General features: G+C 34.2%; 2 protein-coding genes and 1 long non-coding RNA gene across 3 annotated transcripts; 1 reads left to right on the plus strand and 2 right to left on the minus strand.

Annotated features, from left to right (window-relative positions):
• The first annotated feature begins 7394 nt into the window (after positions 1-7394).
• Positions 7395-10339, plus strand: LOC127808826 (alcohol dehydrogenase 1). The gene is made up of 10 exons (XM_052347476.1): positions 7395-7562; positions 7908-8044; positions 8169-8215; positions 8538-8863; positions 8985-9067; positions 9267-9342; positions 9429-9490; positions 9590-9685; positions 9773-9934; positions 10017-10339. Exons 1-10 carry the CDS (start codon positions 7532-7534, stop codon positions 10131-10133), a joined length of 1137 nt encoding a protein of 378 aa, XP_052203436.1. The 5' UTR covers positions 7395-7531; the 3' UTR covers positions 10134-10339.
• A 4870-nt stretch (positions 10340-15209) lies between these two features.
• On the minus strand, positions 15210-20453 carry LOC127808752 (uncharacterized). The gene is made up of 2 exons (XR_008024968.1): positions 15865-20453; positions 15210-15765 (listed from the first exon to the last, which is right to left on the minus strand). It is a non-coding gene; the product is annotated as an uncharacterized LOC127808752 (long non-coding RNA).
• Positions 20454-21625: 1172 nt separating this feature from the next.
• LOC127808751 (stearoyl-[acyl-carrier-protein] 9-desaturase 6, chloroplastic) lies at positions 21626-23587 on the minus strand. Its single transcript, XM_052347337.1, has 2 exons — positions 22952-23587; positions 21626-22324 (listed from the first exon to the last, which is right to left on the minus strand). Exons 1-2 carry the CDS (start codon positions 23546-23548, stop codon positions 21755-21757), a joined length of 1167 nt encoding a protein of 388 aa, XP_052203297.1. The 5' UTR covers positions 23549-23587; the 3' UTR covers positions 21626-21754.
• Between the last annotated feature and the right edge of the window lie 1543 nt (positions 23588-25130).

Raw genomic sequence — 25130 nt, forward strand, 5'->3', positions numbered from 1 at the left:
TTTAATAAAAAAAATCGCTTTTTGTGGGCCACAAAACCTAGCTCTAAGTTTTGTGGGCAACCAAATCCAGCTCTAACTTTTGTGGCCCACAAAACCTGATTTTTTTATTAAAATGGCTTTTTTTATCCTTTTTTTTTTTTTGGGGCCATGAGATTTTTCAAAGTTATCCAATAGAAAATGATGTATTTTTACATTTTTTGGGTTAATTGAATTTAGAATTCAATACAAAAATATTGGAATGATAATACAACCAATACATGATCAAGTGTTCTAACTACTAACAATATTGGATTAAGTTGATGTAATGATTATAAAATTTACTCAAAAATAAAAGCGTAATTTTTAAACAATAATTTATTTTTGGGACTATTGGATAACTTGAAAAAATCCCATAGCCAAGAAAAGAAAAAAAAATAAAAAAGCCATTTTAATAAAAAAAATCGAGTTTTGTGGGCAACCGAACCCGGCTCAGAGTTTTATAGCCCACAAAACCCGATTTTTTACTAAAATAGTTTTTTTTATCCCCATTTTTTTTTTTGGAGCCATGGGATTTTCAAAATTACCCAATAGAAAATAATGTCTTTTTATATTTTTTGAGTTAATTGAATTTATAATTCACAACAAACAACAATAGAATGATAATAAAACACAACTAATGCATGATCTAAGTGTTATAACTATTAAAAATATTGGATTAAGTTGATGTAATTATTATAAAATTTACTCAAAAATAAAAGTGTAATTTTTAAACAATAATTTATTTTTGAAACTATTGGATAACTTGGAAAAATCCCATGGCCAATAAAAGAAAAAGAAAAAAAGATCAAAAAAGCCATTTTAATAAATGTTGTTGCTAAAATATAACAATTAAAATTTGTGATGTGGGGTCCACTTGAGTTTGTTGTCGGGTGAGGTTAGATTGCTGTAAGAAAAATTGCCTTCAATGGAGTTTGTCGCTAGGATGCTCGCCGCAAGGATTTTGCCACAAGCTTCTGTCGCAAGACTTTTCCACTAGCTCTTGCCACAAGGCTTTGCCACTAACTCCCGCCATAAGGTTTTGCCACTAACTCTTTCGCCACAAGATTTTGCCACTAGCTCTTTCGCCACAAGGTTTTGCCACTAGCTCTCGCCACAAGGCTTTGCCACTAGCTCTCGCCAGAAGGTTTTGCTGCAAGGATTTACCTCCGCCACGAGGTCTCGCCGCAAGCTTTTAGCTTCACTACTAGGTTCGCCGTAACCTTTTGCCTTCACCACTAGGTTTGCCGCAAGGATTTGACCCTGCTGATACTCAAAAAATGGGTTAGAAGGCTGGTGAGAATCTTCCCCCGCGAAGAACCTCTGATGCCAAAGTCAGTCTCGAATCCCAATGACTATTCACGAAAACAATCAAGTTGCATTCAAAGTGTTTAGATTTTAACGAAGTTGGAAGTCCCATTTAATGTCCTATAATTGGGTATTTATAGGGCACGATTCTCAGGGATGGCTAGTGCTGACACATGCCGATTGATGAGTGGGTCAAATTTATCAAAAGGAGGAGGAGGTTGGTTCAAAACCGTCGTGAGGCAGCTGCCCCACGGCTGGCCTTTGTGGCCAGCTCGCGGCCCACTTTTGCCGCGAGGTTGGCCTTCGCGGCCAACTCCTATCGCGAGGCTGACCCTCACCGCTAAACTTTTTTACTCTTTTTTTTTTGGGAAAAAATTCCTCATTTTTTCCCCTACCAATTTTCTATGGCACAACAATAAAAAAATCAAATTTTGTGGGCCCCACAAAATTCGATTTTTTTTATTAAAATGGCTTTTTTGATCTTTCTTTTTTCTTTTCTCGGCCATGGGATTTTTCAAAGTTACCCAATAAAAAATGATGTATTTTTACATTTTTCGAGTTAATTGAATTTAGAATTCACAACAAACAATAATGGAATGATAATAAAACACAGTTAATACATGATCAAGTGTTCTAACTACTAACAGTATTGCATTAAGTTGATATAATGATTATAAAATTATCCAAAAATAAAAGTGTAATTTTTAAACAATAGTTTATTTTTGAAACTATTAGATAACTTGAAAAAATCGCATGGACAAGAAAAGAAAAAAAGAAGATCAAAAAAGCCATTTTAATAAAAAAAATTAGATTTTGTGGGCCACAAAACTCAGCTTCGGGTTTTGTGGCCCACAAAACCCAATTTTTTACTAAAATAGCTTTTTTGATCCCCTTTATTTTTTTGTGCCATGAGATTTTTCAAAGTTAATAGAAAATGATGTATTTTTATATTTTTCGGGTTAATTGAATTTATAATTCGTTTATAATAAACAACAATGGAATGATAATAAAACACAACCAATACATGATCAAATGTTCTAATTACTAATAACATTGGATTAAGTTGATGTAATGATTATAAAATTTATGCAAAAATAAAAGTGTAATTTTTAAACAATAATTTATTTTTGGGGCTATTGGATAACTTAGAAAAATTCCATGAAAAAAAAATCAAAAAATTCATTTGAATAAAAAAATCGGGTTTTGTGCGCAACCAAACCCGATTCGGGTTTTGTGGTAATTGTGTTTTGTTGCTCACAAAACTTGATTCTGGGTTTGGTTGCTCACAAAACCCAATTTATCATTAAAAGGCCTTTTTTGATCTCTTTTTGTGTGTGTTGGGGGGGGGGATGGGATTTTTCCAAGTTACCCAATAGAAAATGATGTCTTTTTACATTTTTTGGTTTAATTGAATTTAGAATTCACAACAAACAATAATAGAATGATGATAATAAAACACAACCAATATATGATCAAGTGTTCGAACTATTATGGATCAAGATGATGTAATGATTATAAAATTTAACCAAAAATAAAAGTGTAATTTTTAAACAATAATTTATTTTTGCAACTATTGGATAATTTGAAAAAATCTCATGGTCAAGAAAAGAAAAAAAAATATTAAAAAAGCCATTTTAATAAAAAATCGAATTTTGTGGGCAACCAAACCCGGTTATCCAATTATTAAATTATCAAAAAATAATAATTATTATTGAAACATAATAATAATTTAATAGTTGAACAATTATTATTATAATTATGATTTGCAATTATTATTATAATTGAAAAATAAAATAATAATAACTGAATAACAATTTTCAATTATTATTATTTAATTAATTTTATTTATTATATATATATATATAATATTATTACATATATATATTTAATAATAAAAAAATGAAGGGGGCGAACCAGCGTGGGTTCGAGACCCACCCAATTATTAAATTATCTAAAAAAATAATTATTATTAAAAAATAATAGTAATTATTAGAAAATAATAATTTAATAGTTAAAAATTTATTATTATAATTATGATTTACAATTATTATTACAATTGAAAAATAAAACAATAATAATTGAATAATTTTTTTTCAATTATTTAATAATACATATATATTTCAATTTTTGAATTATTATTATTTAATTATTTTTATTTATTATATTTGTAATAATACATATGTATTTAATAATAAAAAAGGATGGGGGACCCACCGTGGGTTCAAGTAATTTGTATTAAAAAATAATAATAATACTTTAATAGTTGAAAATTTATTATTATAATTAAGAGGAGTTTCTCGGGTTTACCCTTGGGTTAAATAAAACTTCAACCATTTTGTTTGTTTAGTATTGAGGGTAGTTTGGTAATTTATTGTATTTGTTTTTATTCTTAATTTTTAATTAAAATGTGGAGTTGAAAACTCAAAGGTGGGTCAAAAATGGTAAAATGGCAATTTTTTGCAACTATTTGTTTGTAGGTGATAAAAAAAAATTCTCTAAAAAAGGGATAAAAATGAATTTTGTATTTGTTAGGGGTTGTTTTTTGCAATTTTCATATAATAAAATGTAGTTCGAACTATTTAGGTGTAAATAAAAAAGGGTCATACTATTTATAGATTATTTATGTACACCTTGAATTACACAAGGTATATAAATGACATAAATACCATTTACTTTACTGTACCTCAACATCTTAAGTGAGGGTATTTTAGACATTGGTACATCATTGTGTAACCCAAGGTGTACATAATGATGTACCAATATATTTTTTTTTAAAAAAATAAAATTTTTATTACATTATAATTAATAGTTGTAGTTTAGTTTTTACATTTTGTTAGGCATGGTGGTAAATTAAATTTATTATTATTTGAAGAACATGAGTTCAAATATGTTAATTGAGTTAATTTTGATTTTTCTATAAAAAATATTTTAAATATTCATTCTATTAGCAAGTTTTCATGCACCAAAATATCGTACATGCTTATGTAACAAAATAAATAATCAGCATAATACGAGTTGAATGAGTGATATTGTCTTGCATAGATTTGGGGCAGCCACGAGCAACGAAAATCGAGGCAGCTACCAACAGAAGCGTTGTCGGCGGCAAGGGGCACGAAGATGAACGACGTCATGCTGTCCATTGATTTGGGTTTGTATACGTGTGTATTTGATTATTTTGTATATTTGATTATTGATTTTGTGTATTGTGTGTTTTTGATAAATTTTTATAGTAGTGAAAATTTTAAGCAAGATAAAATAAATAAAATTGAAGTTTATTAATAAATAAATGCAATACGGAATGAAATAGAGAGGAAAATGGAGAGTATAATTTGAGCAAACACAATTTTTGAGATAAAATCAAAATAAGGAATGATTTATTTAGAATAGAATATAAAACAAAATAAGAAGTTGTGTTGGAGTTAATCGGAGGCGAGAACATGATTTATTTTCTAAATTTATATAGCTTTACAATTTGCATTTTTTTTACATATTATAAGAGATTACTAAATTAAATTTAACAAGCAACTTGAACTCATTACGGAAACTTGAAAATAAGTCGGTTGTATATTTCTAAGGTGACATTGCAATACTTGGTGATCAAAATGTATTTTGTTAACATCTCTATAATACATATATTTAAAAAAGTATGGTCTTAGATGTATATTTGAATGGAGACTTCCACAGTCTATGGGTTGAATTTTTTTCAATATAAAAAAAATTAAGTCTAATATGGTGAGCGTGGAAGCATTGGAAAGTCCAATGGTTCCCTTAAAAGCAATTAGAGATCAATTAATATTATAAAACAACTAGTGGTGAACACGTGATACATGGGAGAATTTAATTTAAAAATAAAAAAAATAAATTTATTATTTTAAATAATTTTAATAGAATTGATAATTATAATTTTTTTAATCTTTAATTATTTATCAAAATTTAAGTTTAATTAATTATTCACTATTCAATATGCTAATGAATAACACTTTTAATTCAATGCACTGCCATTCAATGTATTAAAGAACAATTAACATATTAAGAAGGTCACTTGACAAAATACTTATAAGTTTTTTTATTTATTATATTATATTTATTTATAAATAAATATTATAAAATCTATAATATATTAAAGACGTTCGTTATTTTCTATTTATTATATTATAATTATAAATATAAATTAAAATTCTTAAATATGAGTAATAATAAGTTTTTTCAATAATAATAAAATTTTAAAAATAAGAATTTTGATTTATTCCATAGTCTTAAAAATGTGATACCTTAAATATTAATTAACATTAAAAAACTCTAGCATTTGACTACTTTAAATGATTTTTTATGAATTTGTTAAGATATCACATTTTTAAGATTATAATATAATTATTAAAGTAATTAATAATTAATTAATCACTACCTTTGATTTAATAAATTCATCATTGATTGACACTTGACAAAATATTTTGTTTGACTATTATATTTTAATATTATATAAATATATATAGAATAAAGTTATAGAGATAATATTTTAAATAAATAGATAATTTTTTATAACTTAATTAATAGTTTAAGTTGTCTATTAATATTTCTCATAAAACCCATGCAAATTTAATACAAATTTTAGCGGCAAAAAATAGGTTGGCAAATTTTTGGAGGGAACAAAAATTTGCAAACTATTCTACTTTAATATAATATATTATATATTATTATATTATACAAAGATAAAATTTTATTTAGTGAATAATTTTCTGTGACTTAATTAATACTTTAAGTGTCTATTCATATTTCTCATAAATAATATTTATTTTTGATTGATTGACGGATTAATTGATGAGAAGATCTAACAGAAAATATTTATTTTTGATTAATTAATAACATTAAAAAATTCATGCAAGTTTAATACAAATTTTACATGTAAAAAATAGTTTGGTAGATTTTTGGAGGGAAGAAATATTTGTATACTATTCTACTATAATATATAATATTTATATTATATTATTTATATAAGGATAGAATTTTATATAAATGAATAATTTTCTGTAACTTAATTAATAATTTAAGTGTCTATTTATATGCCTCATAAATAGTATTTATTTTTGATTGATTGATGAATTAATTAAATATTTAATATTCACATAATAATGTATTAGAAAACTCATAATTAGCATTGAAAAATTCATGTATTTAAAATTTATTATTAATTTTACAATAATTAGTATATATTATTTCAAAACAATTGAAAGATTTAAATTATTAATACAAATTATAAAATATAAATTACTAATGCAATAAGTACTAAATGTAAATCATTAATGCAAGTTTTGGGAAAAATTTTATTACTACTTATTATTTCAAAGCAATTGAAAGATTTAAATTTTTAATGTAAATTATAAAATGTAAATTGTTAATGTAATAAATATTAATTATAAATCATTAATGTAAGTTTTGGAAAGAAATTTTTTTTTTCAAGATTATCCTACTTTATATATATAAAGATGATTTGATAATTTTGATAGAGATTTCTATCACAGTCATGGAGGTGACTTAACGCATATAACATACAATAAAGTGGAAAAATATTAACAAGTTGGGAAAACCTTAAAACTCACCAAAAAAATGTGGGTGAGTGTGACATGAAATATTGTGCATAAAGCTAAAGTGTTGTTTGTGCTATGCTAAAATTGGCTTTGCTTCTTCTTAATCAAAATGAATAAATCTCAAGAAAAAGATAAATAGAAATTAAAGGGTCAATCTAATGCATAGTCCTCGCTGTTACGAAACTGGTAACGGACCTATTGTTTTGGAACCGGCTTCAATTATTAATTAATAATGAATTAATAAATGCATACCAATTTAACCATGAGGACACGTGGCGCAGACCCCCTTAAAACCCGTAGGCGCGCCCATTGTGTTACGGTTGCGGAACAGGAACAGGAACAGGAGACCGCTAGAATATGGGCTCCAAACCACGGGCGTCCACAGCAAAACAGGATAAAGCAGACGGGTTTGCTGGGACACTTGGCGTCGTCTGATTGCTTCATTTGGCACCACTCTAGTTGCCCGCCAGTATATATAGTATGCCCTGGCCTCACCGATCTTTATTCTGTCTAGTACCGGTTCATCAATTTTCATCTTTCTTTTTCTTCTTCGCACAAGGGGACAAACGCGACAAGCATAGCCAAAAGGGAAAAGTTAAGGAAGGAGAACAGTGTTCTTAATCATGTCTGCTGGTCAGGTCATCCGTTGCAAAGGTGAATTTTCCGGCCACCTCCATGGGAAATGTTTTGTTTTGGGTGTTTGATTTCTGAAGATTTGGGTGCCCCCCTCCCCCGGGGGGGTCTCTGTATCTTGCCGATCCAAGCTCAGCAGATTTAAAACTGATCTTTTGGTGTTTGATCTTTGATGGGTTTGGGGCATATTTTTGTGGGTTCTTCTTTGATTGCTTTGTTTGGTCATCTGATCTGAGACTGAGTGATCCAAGAGGAAAATTTTGGACAATGTGATATGCTCTTACTTTTGGTTTTGGTTTCTTATGTAAGATCTTTCTTTTAGTTAGATCTTGTGTAAGATTTTTATGTTAATCTATGGTGGTGCAGCTGCGGTGGCGTGGGAAGCCGGAAAGCCGCTGGTGATAGAAGAGGTGGAGGTGGCGCCGCCGCAGAAAAATGAAGTCAGGGTCAAGATTCTTGTCACCTCCCTCTGCCACACCGATGTTTATTTCTGGGAAGCCAAGGTAAATATTAGGAATGTTTATTTGTTTTTTCAATTTTTATCCAATTTTTAGTTGAATGAAACCTGGAATCTGACTCTGGTTTTGTTGAGAATGTTGGGGCTGAACTGTGTTCTTCACATTGCAGGGACAAACACCTGTCTTCCCGCGGATATTAGGCCATGAAGCTGGAGGGTATGAACAAAAACCTATCTTAATTTAAGGCTACATGATTTTCAGAGCTTGTTTCCTTGTGATTTTGTGTTTTCTATTCGATTTTTATTGTTTTCTAGACCAAAATTAATGGAAATTTTTAACCTTTCCGGCCCATTTGGTTATGCTTTTCAAAAATCATTCCTTTGTTCGATTCAAAAACAAAAACCATTTCTGTTAACTGTCTGTTTGTTTCACCATATGTGTACCATATGAATAGCAATAACTCATGATAAAGAGTTTATATAATGAGATAAAAGTTCGATGAGATAAAGGTTTGATCTGCTTATTGTTTGTATACCAGAGTTGTGGAGAGTGTTGGCGAGGGTGTGACTGACCTGCAACCGGGCGACCACGTCCTCCCGATCTTCACCGGCGAGTGCAAGGAGTGCCGGCACTGCAAATCCCCGGAGAGCAACATGTGTGACCTCCTCCGTATCAATACCGACAGAGGCGTTATGCTCAACGACGGCCAGGCGAGGTTTTCCATCAACGGGAAGCCGATCTATCACTTCGTCGGCACCTCCACCTTCAGTGAATACACCGTCATCCATGTCGGCTGCCTCGCCAAGATCAGCCCAACCGCTCCTCTGGACAAAGTTTGTGTCCTCAGCTGCGGAATATCCACTGGTATATATATATATTTCTCCAAAACAAGCCACATTTTCATGGTTCATGCTCCAAAAATGGTGATTAATTTCTATAATTGAATCATGGTTCTTATGTGGGTTTCTGGTTTTTGTGCTTGAAGGACTTGGGGCAACTCTAAATGTGGCCAAACCTCCGAAAGGTTCAACCGTCGCCATTTTCGGATTGGGAGCTGTAGGCCTCGCCGTAAGTAAACGAAACAATGATATGTTTAGTCCACCTGGGTGTGCCGAACTGGTGGTTCGATGAGCAAAATGCTCACTATGTCCAATCGGACAACCAATTCAAACTCAGAGGAGGAATAAATATCTAAATAAATTAATCTTGTCGCTTTCTTGTTCCTATTTCATTGTGAATTCTGACGAGTTTTCCGGCCCACTGTCAGGCTGCAGAGGGTGCTCGGATTGCTGGTGCTTCAAGGATCATTGGGGTTGATCTGAACCCGAACAGGTTCAACGATGGTGAGCATTAATCGGTTATTCAGGTTTTCACTTGGTTAATCATCCCCTTTTGATTGCTGATTATGGTTCATTTTCTTGCTTCACAGCCAAGAAGTTTGGGGTTACTGACTTTGTGAACCCAAAAGATCACCAGAAGCCTGTTCAGGAGGTTGCTTAATTAATTTCATAAGATTCATGTTTTGCTTCTACTAATATCAAATAGTTTGTTTGTTTGATTGTTCTTCTGAGACTTGAATTGGGTTTTCAGGTGATCGCCGAGATGACGGACGGAGGAGCGGACCGGAGTGTCGAGTGCACCGGAAATGTCAATGCCATGATCTCTGCATTCGAATGCGTTCACGATGTGAGCAATCGTCTTCACATAGCTGAATTAAAATTTATATAGTCGATTTTTAACAGTAAAATTAAGACCTCATATTATTGTCAAAAGGGTTGGGGTGTCGCCGTTCTTGTCGGCGTGCCAAACAAAGACGATGCGTTCAAAACTCACCCGATGAATTTTCTGAACGAGAGGACTCTGAAGGGCACCTTCTTCGGCAACTACAAGCCCCGCACCGACATCCCAGGCGTCGTTGAAAAGTACATGAACAAGGTAACAACAAATACACAAATCAAACATTAATCTGGTTTAAGTAGAGTCGTTTAAGTAACAGTAGTACTATTTGCGCTCCCAGGAATTGGAACTGGAGAAATTCATCACGCACGAAGTTCCCTTCTCGGAGATCAACAAGGCGTTCGAGTACATGCTGCGCGGCGAGGGCCTGCGCTGCATCATCCGCATGGGAGCTTAGAGGCGGCGTCCGGCGGAGCGCCACCGCCGGGAAGTTGGTTTCTTTGTTTTTTCTTTTTTAGCGGAGATAATTGAGCTGTGTGTGTGTGAGGCTTCGAGATGAGTTGCGGGTTACTGTTCTCCCTGGATTTTGTAATCTACTTTTGTCTCTTAAACAGGAATAATAAAAAAATCTAAATAATATAAATGCCGTTAAATTTGATCCCATGAGGTGGCGGTTTGATATTGGGTTTGAATTGTCGTAGTCGAAAACGCGTCGCAATCCCATGGAAATGTGGGTCCCAAAATTCATATTAGATTTTTAAAATACTATTTTAACGATTTAATATTTTATGCATTTATATTGGTATAATATAAAATATAAAATATTAATATTGAATGTGATAAGTAGTGTGAAACTTAAATAATATTTTTAAAAAATATTTTTTTTTATAATTTAGAAAGGCTTTTAGAGGTGAGTACACTCCTGTTAGTTAAATATTAATTAATTTAAATTAAAATTAAACAATAAATAAAAATTTAAAAAGAAAAAAAAACACAAGTGGCCTGTTACAGCCATTGATTCCGACCTTATTAAATGGTTTTAGTCGAAAAATCTGTTAGGGCTTGTTTAATAGGTCATAATTTTTACAAAAAATGGACATTTTCATGTAAATTCTAGTTTAAGAAATGTTTGATTAGTTATATTTTTCAAGTAATTTAAATTCCAACTTTAATCACGTGAAGGCTTTTTTCTTGTTTTTATTGGAAAATATTTTTTTTTTTGGGGAGAATATATTTTCCAAACAATTCAGATTTCCTTTTTCACTCCCACTCTTTCATTCTCGAGTTACTCTTCTCATTCAGTGTCTTTTTTGGGGGGAGAATATATTTTCCAAACAATTCAGATTCCCTTTTTCACTCCCACTCTTTCATTCTCGAGTTACTCTTCTCATTCAGTGTCGCTCTTCCCCTTGTTTGTCACCATCTCCACGAAACGAGCTCCTATGATTCATCTTCATCTCGTTCAAGGTAAGCTTTCCATCCATCTTATATTTTCATTTTCGATTTTCTCTTCCCCTAGAAATAGATCTACAGTGAGAGAGGGATAGAGAGTAAATGAGATGAAGGACAAGCAAGAGAGAGAAAAACAGTGAGAAAGAGGGTGTGAGAGAGAGAGGCCGCGAGCAAGAACGACGGTGAGCGACCGAGGGGTGGGTGAGTGACAGTGAACGACTGACGGTAAGTAGTCGTTTCCTCTCCACCATCCATTTCCCCTTCATCTTCTCTCTTATAGAGCTCTACAACAACCCTAAGACCCAATTCGACCCACAAATAACCCATCGTCGGTTATGTTCTTTCACTTTTCTTTCTTTATGCGATTCCATGCATATTCATTCATTTGTTGAAATATTCAGAGTGATTTTCTTTGGAAGGCTATATGGATAGTGAGGCCTTCGAATGGTTTGAAGCCAATTTATGAATTTAATTTACAGTGAGCATAAGCATTATGCTTCTAAACAAAGATGCTTTGAATGGATAGAAGCTAATTTATGAAAAATTGTTCACTTTTGTTGCTTTGCTTAATTATGTTTGCTTGATTTCCCATTTGTTTAATTATGTTTGCTTATATAGTTTCTTCACATTCAGGGTTATTCTTTGGTTAAACAGATTTTAGGAATAAAATCTATTTTTATCTCTTCAGTAACTTATGAATGATTGGGTTGTTAATTATTGCTCACAAGTTTTGCACCATTATTTTCTAATTCTTGAATTCATAAGTGTATAATATTCAATAAAAATAAAAGATCAACTAGCTTGCCTTTAAACGGTGTCCTTATTGAGAATGAATCCATTGAATTTGTTGTTGACAAAACCATTATTTGCGTAGAATGAAGTTCCAACCATTTTCAAATGTTATGTTTTGATCAAATAATAAAGAATATGGGTTTGTTTATGATCAATAATAGAGAATATGGGTTTGTTTGTCCAGTTTAATGGCTCCATCAACGAATGTACGTTGACGCCAACATCAACAACAAGGCTTATTTTGGATGATGGTCATGCAAACGCTTACTATATATGATCATATTAGGTGTTGTGACTGATATCTCCCTAAGGCTCCTCGTATAAATTGGAATTCTGAAAGAGAAATGACCTTAACGCGAATGTTTGGGATGAATGACACAATTTTCCATAACCTACTTAGGATAGAAATAAGTCACTTCCAAAGATTGTGTGCTCGTCTAAGAATGTATGGATTGGATGATAATAGATATGTCTGTGTTGAGGAACAAGTAGCTATGTTTTTTCATACGATTGGGCATGATGAACGTAATTGATCTAAAAGCTTCACCTTCTTTAGATCCGATCACACAGTTAGTCATTACTTCTATGAAGTGTTGCGTGCTTACCTTGGATTATATAAAGAAGTTGTTGTTAATGCCACCACTCATAACTCACCTTATGAGAAGACAAATGTGAAGCCTTGGTATTCATTCGTTCATATTAGATTTTCAGATTCCATTATATTTCTAATTACATTAAGTACTCATATTTCATTATCAATAACTAAAAAAATGTTTCCCAAAGGATGTTGTGGGGGTCATAAATGGTACGCACATCATTGCGAATGTTTGATTAAAGGAATAAGCTAGGTACCGTAATAGAAAATAAGTAATTTCTCAAAATGTTCTAGTAGCTTGCACTTTTGATATGAAATTTACATACGTGCTCACCGATTCGAAGGGATCAACACATGACGGTAAATTGTTAAGGAATGCAATATTATGACAACGACATAAGCTAGCAGTACCTGTTGGTAAGTTGTATCCTCTAGCTACTTCATGTTTTATGCTTTAGTTATAATAGTTTAATATTCACCATGTAATAAACCATTATTTCATAGGTAAATATTATCTCGTTGATACCAGCTTTCCAATGGTTCTGGGATATCTTACCCCTTACCGCAAGACTCGTTGCCATTGTATAGACATAGAAAGGCAATGTCTTGAAAATAGTAAAGAGTTGTTCAACTTTCGACATTCATCTTTTCGTAATGTCATTCAAAGAATAATTGGTTTACTTAAAAGAAGATTCGCATACTTGCGACACCAACCCTACCATGACATTGAAACACAAACAAAGATAGTCCTTGTGTGTTATGCCATTCACAACTTCTTATGGATCAACGACGTCAAAGATGTTTGTGATGATGACTTTTAAACTTAAGCAACGATGAGGTTAACCCTACTCATGTTGATGTAGTTGAAAATGAAACAATTAATGTTGACATCTTTTGCAACTGTAGCAACGTGGTCTAATAATATGAATACAATTGCTGATTTAATGTGGGCTGAGTATCACCGCAATGATGATCCTAGAGTGGACTTCCTAGATTGAGTCTGATTGTTTTATGCTTTCTGAACTATTTATATATCAAACATGGATAACTATTGTGTTTTACTTCTTACATATCGGTGCAGACATTATTTGGTTGGCCTTGAAACTAATTCATACCTATGTTGTGATAATATGGCTTTATTTATTAAGATTGTATTTTACATTAGTTTGTTCATGGATATTCGGCCTCAATATTATGTATAGTGAGGAGAACTTGTCTCCAATAATGTAGTGAATCAAATATTGTTTTTCCCTATTTTTAGACAATCAGGTGGAAACTTAATTTTGATTTGAAAGATTGACTTCATGGCACACAATCAACAGTCTTCTACAGCCCCATTTCTTGTGCTAAGAACTCCTAGTACTCCAGGAGTTGAGGACATCGATGTTAGCTCTCCTAGTCCTACTGGGGATGTTAATGAGAAAATCAAACATGTGAGGTGGAATGATGCCATGGATGGTTTCTTAATTACTTCCTTGGTTACCAAAGTGCTAATGGGTAACAAAAGAAGTGATAATGGCTTCTAAAGCTTCTAGGTATCAAAGGCAGTTAATGCCGTCTTTGTAGGATTTGATGATGTGGTGTTGGACAAAAATTTAAGGGCTCAATTGAAGACATTGAAAAAAGAATACGCAGAAGTTCATTACTTATTGAACTGAGTGGTTTTGGGCTAGATCCCGAGATTGGACATATAGTGGCAAATCTGCTTGTTTAAGAGGAGTTGATAAAAGTAAATTATTATATACATATTTTATGTTTTGCTTGATTTTTTTTTTCAGTATATAACACCTTTAACTAAAGTTATTTTATAGGATAATCCTGAGTGCGAAAGGTGGAGGACTAAGCTTTGTAGTCGATATGAGGATATGAAGATCATATTTGGAAATGACTTTGCCACTGGGGACTACGCTATTACCGGTTTTGACACTGTCTCCCTAGTGCCGGGTACTATATGTACTATAAAGTAGTAAATATTTTTTTATATACAAAATGAGTGGCATGCTGTATTAATTCTTACTGATTATTTTCTTTTGTGCCTAAAAATAGTTGCTGACGAAAGTGTTAACGAGGTAGACTCCCAAACTGAGAATGCTAATCCAAGCCCTAGCGATACTCATAAGCGTAAATTTGATGATGGTACAACTAAAGTTCGGTGTAGACATGCGCACAATATGGATGACAATGTATTAACTCTTTCACACATTGACGACTCTTCCACGAAGATTGCCAATGCTATGGAGATGCAAGCAACGTTGGACACGCTCAATCATATCAATTGGCCGGTGGTTACGAAAAATTGGAGTCTATGATCCTGGACGTTGATGATGTCCTAAAAATGATGGAGATATTTCAAGCAGAAAAAGGTTTGGCAAGAGTCTTCAATTTGATGATAGACGTACGATACATGCGTGCGCTGGTATTCAGGAAACTTGGACGTAACTCACCCCCACATGATCATCCCCCACCAACATAGTTTATTTTGGGTTGGTACCTGTAATTTTTGTATGTAATGATTGTGAAAAACTGGGTCCACTTATATTTTATGATGGTATGCTAATTTGTAACTCCTGTAGCCCGCTATCTTTTGCATATAACGTGGGCTCACTTTTTTTGCTCATCATTCATTGTATAGTAGATGCTTGTAATAGTTTTATCATTATAGTCGACCTTCTATTTCTACTATACAATACCTGATAAGAAAAAGAAGTGAGCCCATGTTATATGCAAAAGATAGCGGGCTATAGGAGTTACAAATTAGCATACCATCATAAAATTTAAGTGGACTCAGTTTTCCATAAGCATTACATACAAAAATTACAGGTACTAACCCACAATAAACTATGCTGGTGAGGGCAAGTCACGTCCAAGCTTCTTGAGCACCAACGCACGCATGTATCAAACGTCTGTCATCAGATTGAAGACTCTTGCCAAACCTTCTTCAGCTTAAAATATCTCCATCATTTGTATGACATCATCAATGTCCAAATCTATAGACTCTAATTTTTGCGTAACTATTGGCCAATTGATATGATTAAGCGTGTCCAACGTTGCTTGCATCTTCATAGCATTGGCAATCTTCATGGAAGAGTTAGCAATGCGTGAAAAAGCCAGTACACTGTCATCCATATTGTGCACACATCTACACTGAACTTTAGTTGTACCATCATCAGATTTACGCTTACGAGTATCGCTAGGGCTTGGATTAGCATTCTTAGTTTGGGAGTCCACCTCATTAACACTTCGTTAGCAACTATTTTTAGGCACAAAAAAAAAAAATAATCAGCAAGAACACAATATGCCACTCATTTTGTATAAAAAAAAATTTACTACTTTATAGTACATATAGTACCTGGTGCCGGGGAAGTAATGTCAAAATCAGTAACAACGCGATCCACGGTGGCAGAGTCATTTCCAAATATGATCTCCATGTCCTCATATCGATTACAAAGCTTAGTCTTCCACCTTCCGTACTCAGGATTACCCTTTAAAACAACTTTAGTTAAAGGTGCTATATATTGGAAAAAAAATCAAGCAAAACGTGAAACATGTATATAATAATTTACCTTTGTTAACTTCTCCTAAAGCAAGCAGATCTACCATTATACACCCAGTCTCGGGATCTAACCCAAAACCACTCAGATTCAATAAGTGATGAGCTTCTGCATATTCTTTTTTCAAGCCAAGCCCTTACATTTTTGTCCAACACCACAACGTCAGATCCTACAAAGACAACATCAATTGTCTTTGACACTTGGAAGCTTGAGAAGCCATTATCACTTCTTTTGTGACCTGTTAGCACTTGGGTAATTAGGGAAGTAATTAAGAAGCCATCCATGACATCATTTTGTTAGTTCTAAATGATGACAAATATATCATAAGGGGGGTGAATTGGGATTAGAGTAAATTTTTCAATAGATTAAAGACCTAGTAATGGCAAAACACAATACTTCAAAATATCAAGGAGTTTGTTTCAAAATCAACATTTCTGTTAAGTATGTTTCGAAACCAATATTTCTGTTAAGTATGTTTCGAAACTTTTCTCTCTATTTTGTTTATTTTGAAACTTTTAACTTTTGAAAATGATTCTTTTGAAAGCATGAACAATGATAATAGGTAAGAGAAATAGTAAAGCAAGTGCATACAAGATTTATAGTGGTTCGGCACTCGCCTACTCCACAAACTTCAAGATTACCTACTTGAAGGATTTTCAAGCACAATCACTTTTACTAATGATCAACCACACCAAGGGTTTTACCACGGTTCACCCTAAAACCTTACACAATGAGTTTTTACACGATCAACTCAAACCTTATAACAAGATAAATAAAACTTATCTTTTACAACCCAAGAGTTTTAATGTAATGAAAACCTTATCAAATAGTTGTACAAACCTATTGATATGAGGTGAGAAGAGCTTAGAAGGATAAGATGTCGGTTTCAGTTTGCTTCTCTTTTTCACACCATAATGCACACCAGGAATTGAATGAATGATTCTTCTTTGAGAGCTTGTTGAAAGGATTTCGTTCACTTGTGATTGAGAATGTGGCAATGTCTCTTGTTGTTGTATACTCGTATATGTGCTTGTAGGAGATGTACTTCTTATTTTCAAAGAATTGATATATATATGTCAAAGAGATAGAGTTTTGGTTAATTATAACCATTAGAGACAAGATGATAAAGTAGGTTTCGAAACATACCTCATAGGTTTCGAAATATCACACTTTTACACTGAGGTTTCGAAACATACATCTCATGTTTCGAAACATCCAGCCTTTACAGCTAATTATTCACTTAGAGACAATACTTTTAAAAACAAAATAATTATGTGTTATTCTCCAATTTCAAAATATTTGAAATTGAAACATCAGGATATGGAGATTAAGTCGAAAGATAACTTTTAAATAGCTTTTGAATTAAAATGCAAAAGCATGTCAATTTTTTAAATATTCTGCTAATAAAGTCAAATGTTTCGAAACATGTTATGAAAATTTCAAAACATATATCAAAACATATGCAACATATTTTTTAAATGCTCAGCTGACAGAAATAACAGAGGTTTCGAAACATATTATATATATTTCGAAACATATGTTTAGATTTCCAATAGGTTTCGAAATATAGCATAATAACTTAGCAAACATTGAAACCTTAACAAAAAATATTTCGAAATATGTATAGAAATATGGTAGAATGATGTTTCGAAACATGAAAACTTAGTTTCGAAACATGATGCGTGAATTTTGAATTTTTCAAACATTTAAATATTCGCGTCAAAACACTAATCATGCTTGTTTCAAAATATGAAAAACTTATTTCGACATATGAGATTCTCATAAAGAATTTTCATTCTAAGTTCAATTTTTATATTTTTTCATATATAAAAAAATATGATACAACACATTCCACCTCACACGTTTGACCTTCACATTAACATGCCCGGTAAGAGAGCTAACATTGATGTCCTCAACTCCTGGAGTATCGGGAGTTCTTGACACAAGAAATGGGGCTGCAAAAGACTGTTCATTGTGTGCCATGAATTCAATCTTTCAAATCAAAACAAAGCTTCCACCTGATTATCTAAAAAGGGAGAAAAACAATATTTGATCCACTACATCATTGGAGACAAGTTCTCCTCACTATACATATAATATTGAGGCTATACATATAATATTGAGGCTGAATATCCATGAACAAACTAATGCAAGATACAATCTTAATAAATAAAGCTATATTATCACAACATAGATACGAATTAATTACGAGGCCAACCAAATAATGTCTGTACCGATATGTAAGAAGTACAACACAATAGTTATCCATGTTTGATATATAAATAGTTCAGAAAGCATAAAACAATCAGACTCAATCTAGGTAGTCTACTCTAGTATCATCATTATGGTGATACTCAACCCACATTAAATTAACAATTGTATTCCTATTGTTAGACCACGCTGCTTCAGTTGCAAAAGATATGTCAGCATTAATTGTTTCATTTTTAGCTACGTCGACATGAGTAGGGTTAACCTTATCGTCACTTAAGTCTAAGTCATCATCACAAACATCTTCAACGTCGTCGGTCTATAAGAAGTTGTGAATGGCACAACATACAAGGATTATCTTTGCTTGTGTTTCAATGTTATGGTAGGGTTGATGTCGCAAGTATGCGAATCTTCTTTTAAGTAAACCAATTATTCTTTGAATGACATTACGAAGAGATGAATGTCAAAAGTTGAACAACTCTTTACTATTTTTAGGACGTTGTCCCTCTATGTCTCTACGATGGTAACGAGTCTTGCAGTAAGGAGTAAGAAATCTCGAAACCATTGAAAAGTCGGCATCGACGAGATAATATTTACCTATGAAAGAATGGTTTATTACATGGTGAATATTAAACTATTATAACTAAAGCATAAAACGTGAAGTAGATAGGGGATACAACTTACCAACAGGTACTGTTAGCTTATGTCATAATATTGCATTCCTTAACAATCTACTATCATGTGTCGATCCCTCCCAATCGGCGAGCACATATGTAAATTTCATGTCAAAAGTGCAATCTACTAGAACATTTTGAGAAATTACTTGTTTTCTATTACGGTACCTAGTTTGTTCCTTTAGTCGAACATTCACGGCGATGTGCATACCATATATGGCCCCCATAGCATTCTTTGGGAAACATTTTTTTAGTTATTGATAATGAAACACGAGTACTTAATGTAATTAGAAATGTAATGGAATTTGAAAATCTAACCTGAAAGTATGAATACCAAGGCTTCACATTTGTCTTTTTGTAAGGTGAGTTATGAGTAGTGGCATTAACAACAACTTCTCGATATAATCCAAGGTAAGCACGCAATACTTTGTGGAAGTAATGACTAATTGTGTGACCGAATCTAAAGAATGTAAAGTTTTCAGATCGATTACGTTCATCATGCCCAACCATATGCAAAAACATAGCTACTTGTTTCTCAACACGAGCAGATCTATTAAATATAGCTACTTGTTCCTCAACACGGGGCAGATCTATTATCATCCAATCCATATGTTCTTAGACGAGCACGCAATCTTTGGAAGGGACCTATTTTCATCCTAATTAGGTTATGACAAATTGTGACATTCATCCCAAACATTTGTGTTATGGTCATTTCTTTTTCAAAATCCCAATTTGTACGAAGAGCCCTAGAGAGATATCGATCATGACGCCTAATATAGTCATATCATCCAAATAAGCCCAGCCATTGCTGTTGGCGTCGACGTACATTTCTTGATGAACCTTGAAACTAGACAAACAAATCCATATTCTTTATTATTGATCCCAAACAAACCCATATTCTCTATTATTTGATCAAAACATAACATTTGGGAATGGTTGCAACTTCATTCTACACAAATAATGGTTTTGTTAGCAACAAATTCAATGGATAAAAATAGAAAATATGGTGCAAAACTTGTATGAGCAATAATTAACAACCCAATCATTCATAAGTTACCAGAAAAGATAAAAACAAATTTTGTTCCTAAAATCTATTTAACCAAAGAACAATCCTAAATGTGAAGAAACTATATAAGCAAACATAATTAAAAAAATGGGAAATCAAGCAAACATAAAAATCAAATTCATAAATTAGCTTCAGGCCATTCAAAGGCTTCACTGTCCATATAGCCTTCCAAGGAAAATCACTCTATATATTCCAACAAATGAATGAATATGCATGGAATCGCATAAAGAAAGAAAAGTGGAAGAACATGACCGACGATGGGTTGTTTGTGGGTCGGATCGGGTCGAGTCGAGTCTTAGGGTTGTTGTAAAGCTATGTAAGAGGAAAGGGGAAAAGGATGGCAGAGAGGAAACGACTACTCACCATCGACCGTTCACAGCTGCCCACCCCTTAAAACCTCTCGGTCGCTCACCGCCACTCACTCTTTCAAACCCCTCGATCGCTCACCCACCCCTTAGTCGCTCACCCCTTCAAACCCCTCGACCACTCACCGTCACTCTCGCTTGCTTCCTCTTGCTCGCTCGCTCGCCCTCCCTCTCTATCCATCTCTCGCTGCAGATCTGCTTATAGGGGAAGAGAAAATCAAAAATTAAAACATAAGATGGTCGAAAAGCTTATCTTGAACGAGATGAAGATCTCAGAGTTCGTCGTCTTCGCAGAGATGGCGACGAACAAGGGGAAGAGTGACGCCGAATGGGAAGAGGAACTCGAGGATGAAGGAGCAATCGAGAGTCAAAAGGGAGTCTGAATTACTTGGAAAATATATTCTCCCCCATCCCTCTGAGAATTTGTTAGAAAAAAGGCCCTCACGTGATCAAAGTTGAAATTTGAATTACCTGAAAAATATAGTTAATCAAACTGAAATTTACATGAAAAATGATCATTTTTCTTTAAAAATATGGCCAATCAAATAAGTCAGTTATAGTTTTTGATTTGACTTTATAGAACTAGCAATCAAAGCACAGTAAGGACAAGAAGCAGAAGAAAAAGATGGTATGGGTTGTGAATGACAATTGGGTTTGAGTTTCAATTTTTGGTTGGCGATGGTGGGGGCAGGGGAAGGGGATATGACGGTTTGGATTGTGCACAACGGAACGACGAGAGTAGTTTGGACCAAACTACAACAATGAAGGTTTCCTTGGTCGCGGCAAAAACACAGAGGAGATAGTAAGGGTGCAAAACAAAAACAGGGGCATCTTAATTTGGTGCAGCGGTGAGAAAGGAAGAAGAAGAAGACAACACAATTATTGATGGGCAACAAAGAGGAAAGATGAGACACACCTGATTCTTTCGCTGCTGCTGCTTCTTCTTCTGTCTCCATCTCTCTCTCTTTCCCAAATCCATCCCCCACGAGTTCTCAGGTTAAAACCCGATCAGGTGAAATAGACTTATCGCCAAAGGTAATTATTAATTATTAAATCAAAGGGATTAATTTGGACATTAAATCAAACGGAAACTGAATATTTTGTATCTATCTCAAAAGAAAAAAAAAAGAAAAAAGAAAAAATCATGTTTTTGTTAGATAAAAAAATAATATATATATATATATATAATCCATGGAGACGAAATAAAAATATAAAATTAATAGGCCTCTTTCTGATACCCACAAAGGACAAAAATAAATAAATAAATAAATACTTTTTTTAAGTACAAACCGAAACTAGACAAGAAGGAATTAAAAAACACAAGAACAAGAAGAAAAGCCAAAAGACACTCTAGTCCCTGATTCATTTTATATTCTCAAAGCAGTGCCACTTCCTTGTTGAAGATCCAACTGAACCCGACCCCACGCGGACCCATCTTTCTTGCCCGCTCATCGGCTCGCTCCTGCAGCCGCCTAATCCTGGGGGCCAACCCACACACGAACTCCTGTGCGCTCCTCGCCTCCGCCGTCAGCCCCTCCCTCTTCTCCAATCCCCACCGTCCGACCAAAAACTCCAGGATGTCCGCGTAATCGTCGGCGGTGTAGACCCCCGTCCTCTGCGCCACGGCCGCGAAGTGGTCGAAGAGGTGAGGGTCCCGGCCGTCGTACATGAGATGCGCCGGCATGGTGATCTTCTTCCTCATCATGTCGGCGATAGCCAGCATGGCGCAGCTGGGGTCCACCTCCAGAAGCTTCTCCACGATCCGCGAGTAGGCGATCTCGTGGCGCCTCTCATCCGACGCGATGGTCCCGCATATGCGCCCCAGCACCGGATCACCGCCCTCCATGGCTAGCCGAGCCGTGTTGCCGTGCGAGATGAATGTGGCTCGCTCTTGGAATGACGTGTACACGAAGCCCAAGTACGGATTGTTCTCTGTCCCCGGATCCTGAGAGCCAAGTACAGATACAGTGCGTGCAGTTGGGTTAGATCCGACGGCTCAGATATTCTCATCTCAGCTCAAATTTTAAAAAATTAAATAAATTGCACTAAAAACGCGTGATTTTTACCATTTTGCAACGAGAGAACTTTAATTTAAATAAACGTCTTTTACATCCCTGTGATTTGCTTTTGTTTGCAAAAAGATCCCTTCCCTTGGTATGATAGTTAATTAAGCGCAAATAAATTATATTCAGACCCTTAATTTGGGGCATTTAAGATGAACTTCCAAATCACTGGGGCTCATCACTAAACATTCAAAATAGAAGAAATCTAAATGTAATTTAGACCGCACTTAATTAAGTGCATTTTCCAAAAAAAAATAAAAAAATTAAGTATTAAAGACATTTTTAAAATGGGGTCTAAATGCAATTCAGAAAGGATAGTAATGCCATTGCAATTAAAGCAATACTTAAGGTGTCATTAAATAGCTCATCAAAACATGGTGCGTTTTCCCATTTTTAACAATCCTATTAATTGTTTTAATTTTTTAATAACCTTATTAGTTGACTAAAGATAATGGTTAATATTACTAATTTGTAATAATTATATTATTTTAAAATAAGAATGGGCTTACCATGCCGGCTCCGATCAAGTACTGGACAGTCCGCTCAACCATCAACATATCGACCCGACCCGAGAGGTAGAGGTAGGATCGGAGCAGGTCGCCGTGGCGGTTCTCCTCGGCGGTCCAGGAGCGGGTCCAGACGGCCCACGGGCACTGGCTCGCCCCGCTTTCATCTCGGACCCCGTCGAGCGTGTTGATCATGGTCTGGTAAGTGGGCAGAGCATCCTCAGTGATCATGTCGCCGACCAGCACCACGAAGTACTCGTCCGGAAGGCCGGAGGTCCGGTCGCGGAGTTCCCAAACCGCGTCGGCAAACTCGTCGGAGGGCAATGCCGGGTCGGGCAAGAAGTCCTGGGGCTGCCAGCACTGCTCCACGGGCTTGAGGAGGGGGAGGACAAATTGGGTAGCCCAGCCCTCCAGGGACTTGAAGACCTCTGCCTTTTCCGGCGGCAGCGAGTGGGTGAGCCTCGGTACTGGTGAGGGTGCCACGGCGGATATCGGCGGCGGGCGGAAAAGAGTGAGGTGGGGGCGGGGGCGGGGGCGGAGACGGAGGCCAGATGGCTGCCACGCAGAAGGGCGGTGGAGTGAGAGGGCAGAGCACCGCATGGCTACCTAATGTTTCTTTCTTTCTTCTCTGGGGCTGCTGGAATCTAGCTGAGCCCAAAATATATACAAGCCCATATTATACATTCGACCTTCCAAGCGCTATTTGTTACAGTTTTGCCACTGGAAATAGATGTCCCTGATCTTTTGTGGAAAATGAACTTTATCGGCTAATGACTTGTTGGTTTCAGTCAAAGGAAAGGGTTCAAATAATTAAGCCTCAAAATAAGGGAAAAGAAAACACGGGCAAGTAGGAGGTGTTTTTTGTAATTCAAAATTAGAAAATAAATAAAAGGAAAGAAACCAGGGGTGCAGTGGTTTTGGGGAGAAGAGGAAACTGTGGGCATAGATGGAAGGGGAAGTCCAAAAGAAGGTGGGACTCTGGCAGATAGATAGATAGATAGATGTGTGTGTATTAATGCTGTTGCCACACGGCAAGCCTTCATTACCTGTTTGTTGAAAACCATTCTGAATAAATAAATCAAAAACACATTTATTTGTGGGAATGAGAACTGATTACAGCTACATTACTCGACTACGCACGTTCGATGGCACGTGCGTGGGATTGGGCAGAGAGACCCCTGATTATGTATATATGATACTGTGGTTTAGCAATAATAGTACACCAAAACTATTATAATCACTTATAACGTCTCGTTAATTATACTCATAATCACTTAAATTTATATTTTATTATTATTTAATTATTAAATTTTAAAATATTATCCATTAATTATTAATATTTCAAATCTGTTACTATTTAGTCACTGAATTTTAAAATATTATCTATTAGTTATTACTATTTTAAAACTGTTTTTCATTCGTCACTTGTGTACTTAAACTTCTATGACTAATTGAGAAATAATTTTGAAATATTAATAACTAATAGATAATATTTTAAAATTTAGTGATGAAATAATAATAATTTTAAAATATTAGTGATTAACATGTAATATTTCAAAATTCAGTAATCAAACAATAACAGAATGTAAAATTAAGTGATTATTAATTAATATAATTAACTCTCTAACGCCTTATTATTTTACTCGTATCAAATAACATAATATTTATTTCACATGCACAAATTAAAAGGAGAGTGAAAGAAGCCGACTCCGGCAACATAACATTCCTTATTAGCAAAAATGCCATTGTCATTTCTTTCAAATATTATCTTCTATATATATATATATAAATAAATAAATAAATCTAACCATAAAAATTCATTTCTTTTGTTAGATACTATAAATAAATATTATTTATATCATTTTTTTTTTAAATTACGCTCGATCACTGGCGCCCTTATCGCTCAGCCCCTTGATTTTGACAGAGAGAGTAAATCACAGGAGACGTAGCTGGCTAGAATCGAAAATGAGACATGCAAACTTTGCATGGAGATCATGTTCGTGTAAGATCCCAACCACTAGACTCAATCTTGGGAGACATTTATTTATATCAAGTTTTACTTATACCAATGGGTAACCCAAGGCAAGTGGGGTGATGGGTATATGATAGCGTCCGTATCAACCTCAATATTTAATAAGGTAATAGTTATTAAAATAAATAAAATTATATTAAAATAAAGTTT

This window comes from Diospyros lotus, chromosome 8, assembly GCF_014633365.1.
Source record: "Diospyros lotus cultivar Yz01 chromosome 8, ASM1463336v1, whole genome shotgun sequence".
Taxonomy (NCBI): Eukaryota; Viridiplantae; Streptophyta; class Magnoliopsida; order Ericales; family Ebenaceae; genus Diospyros; species Diospyros lotus.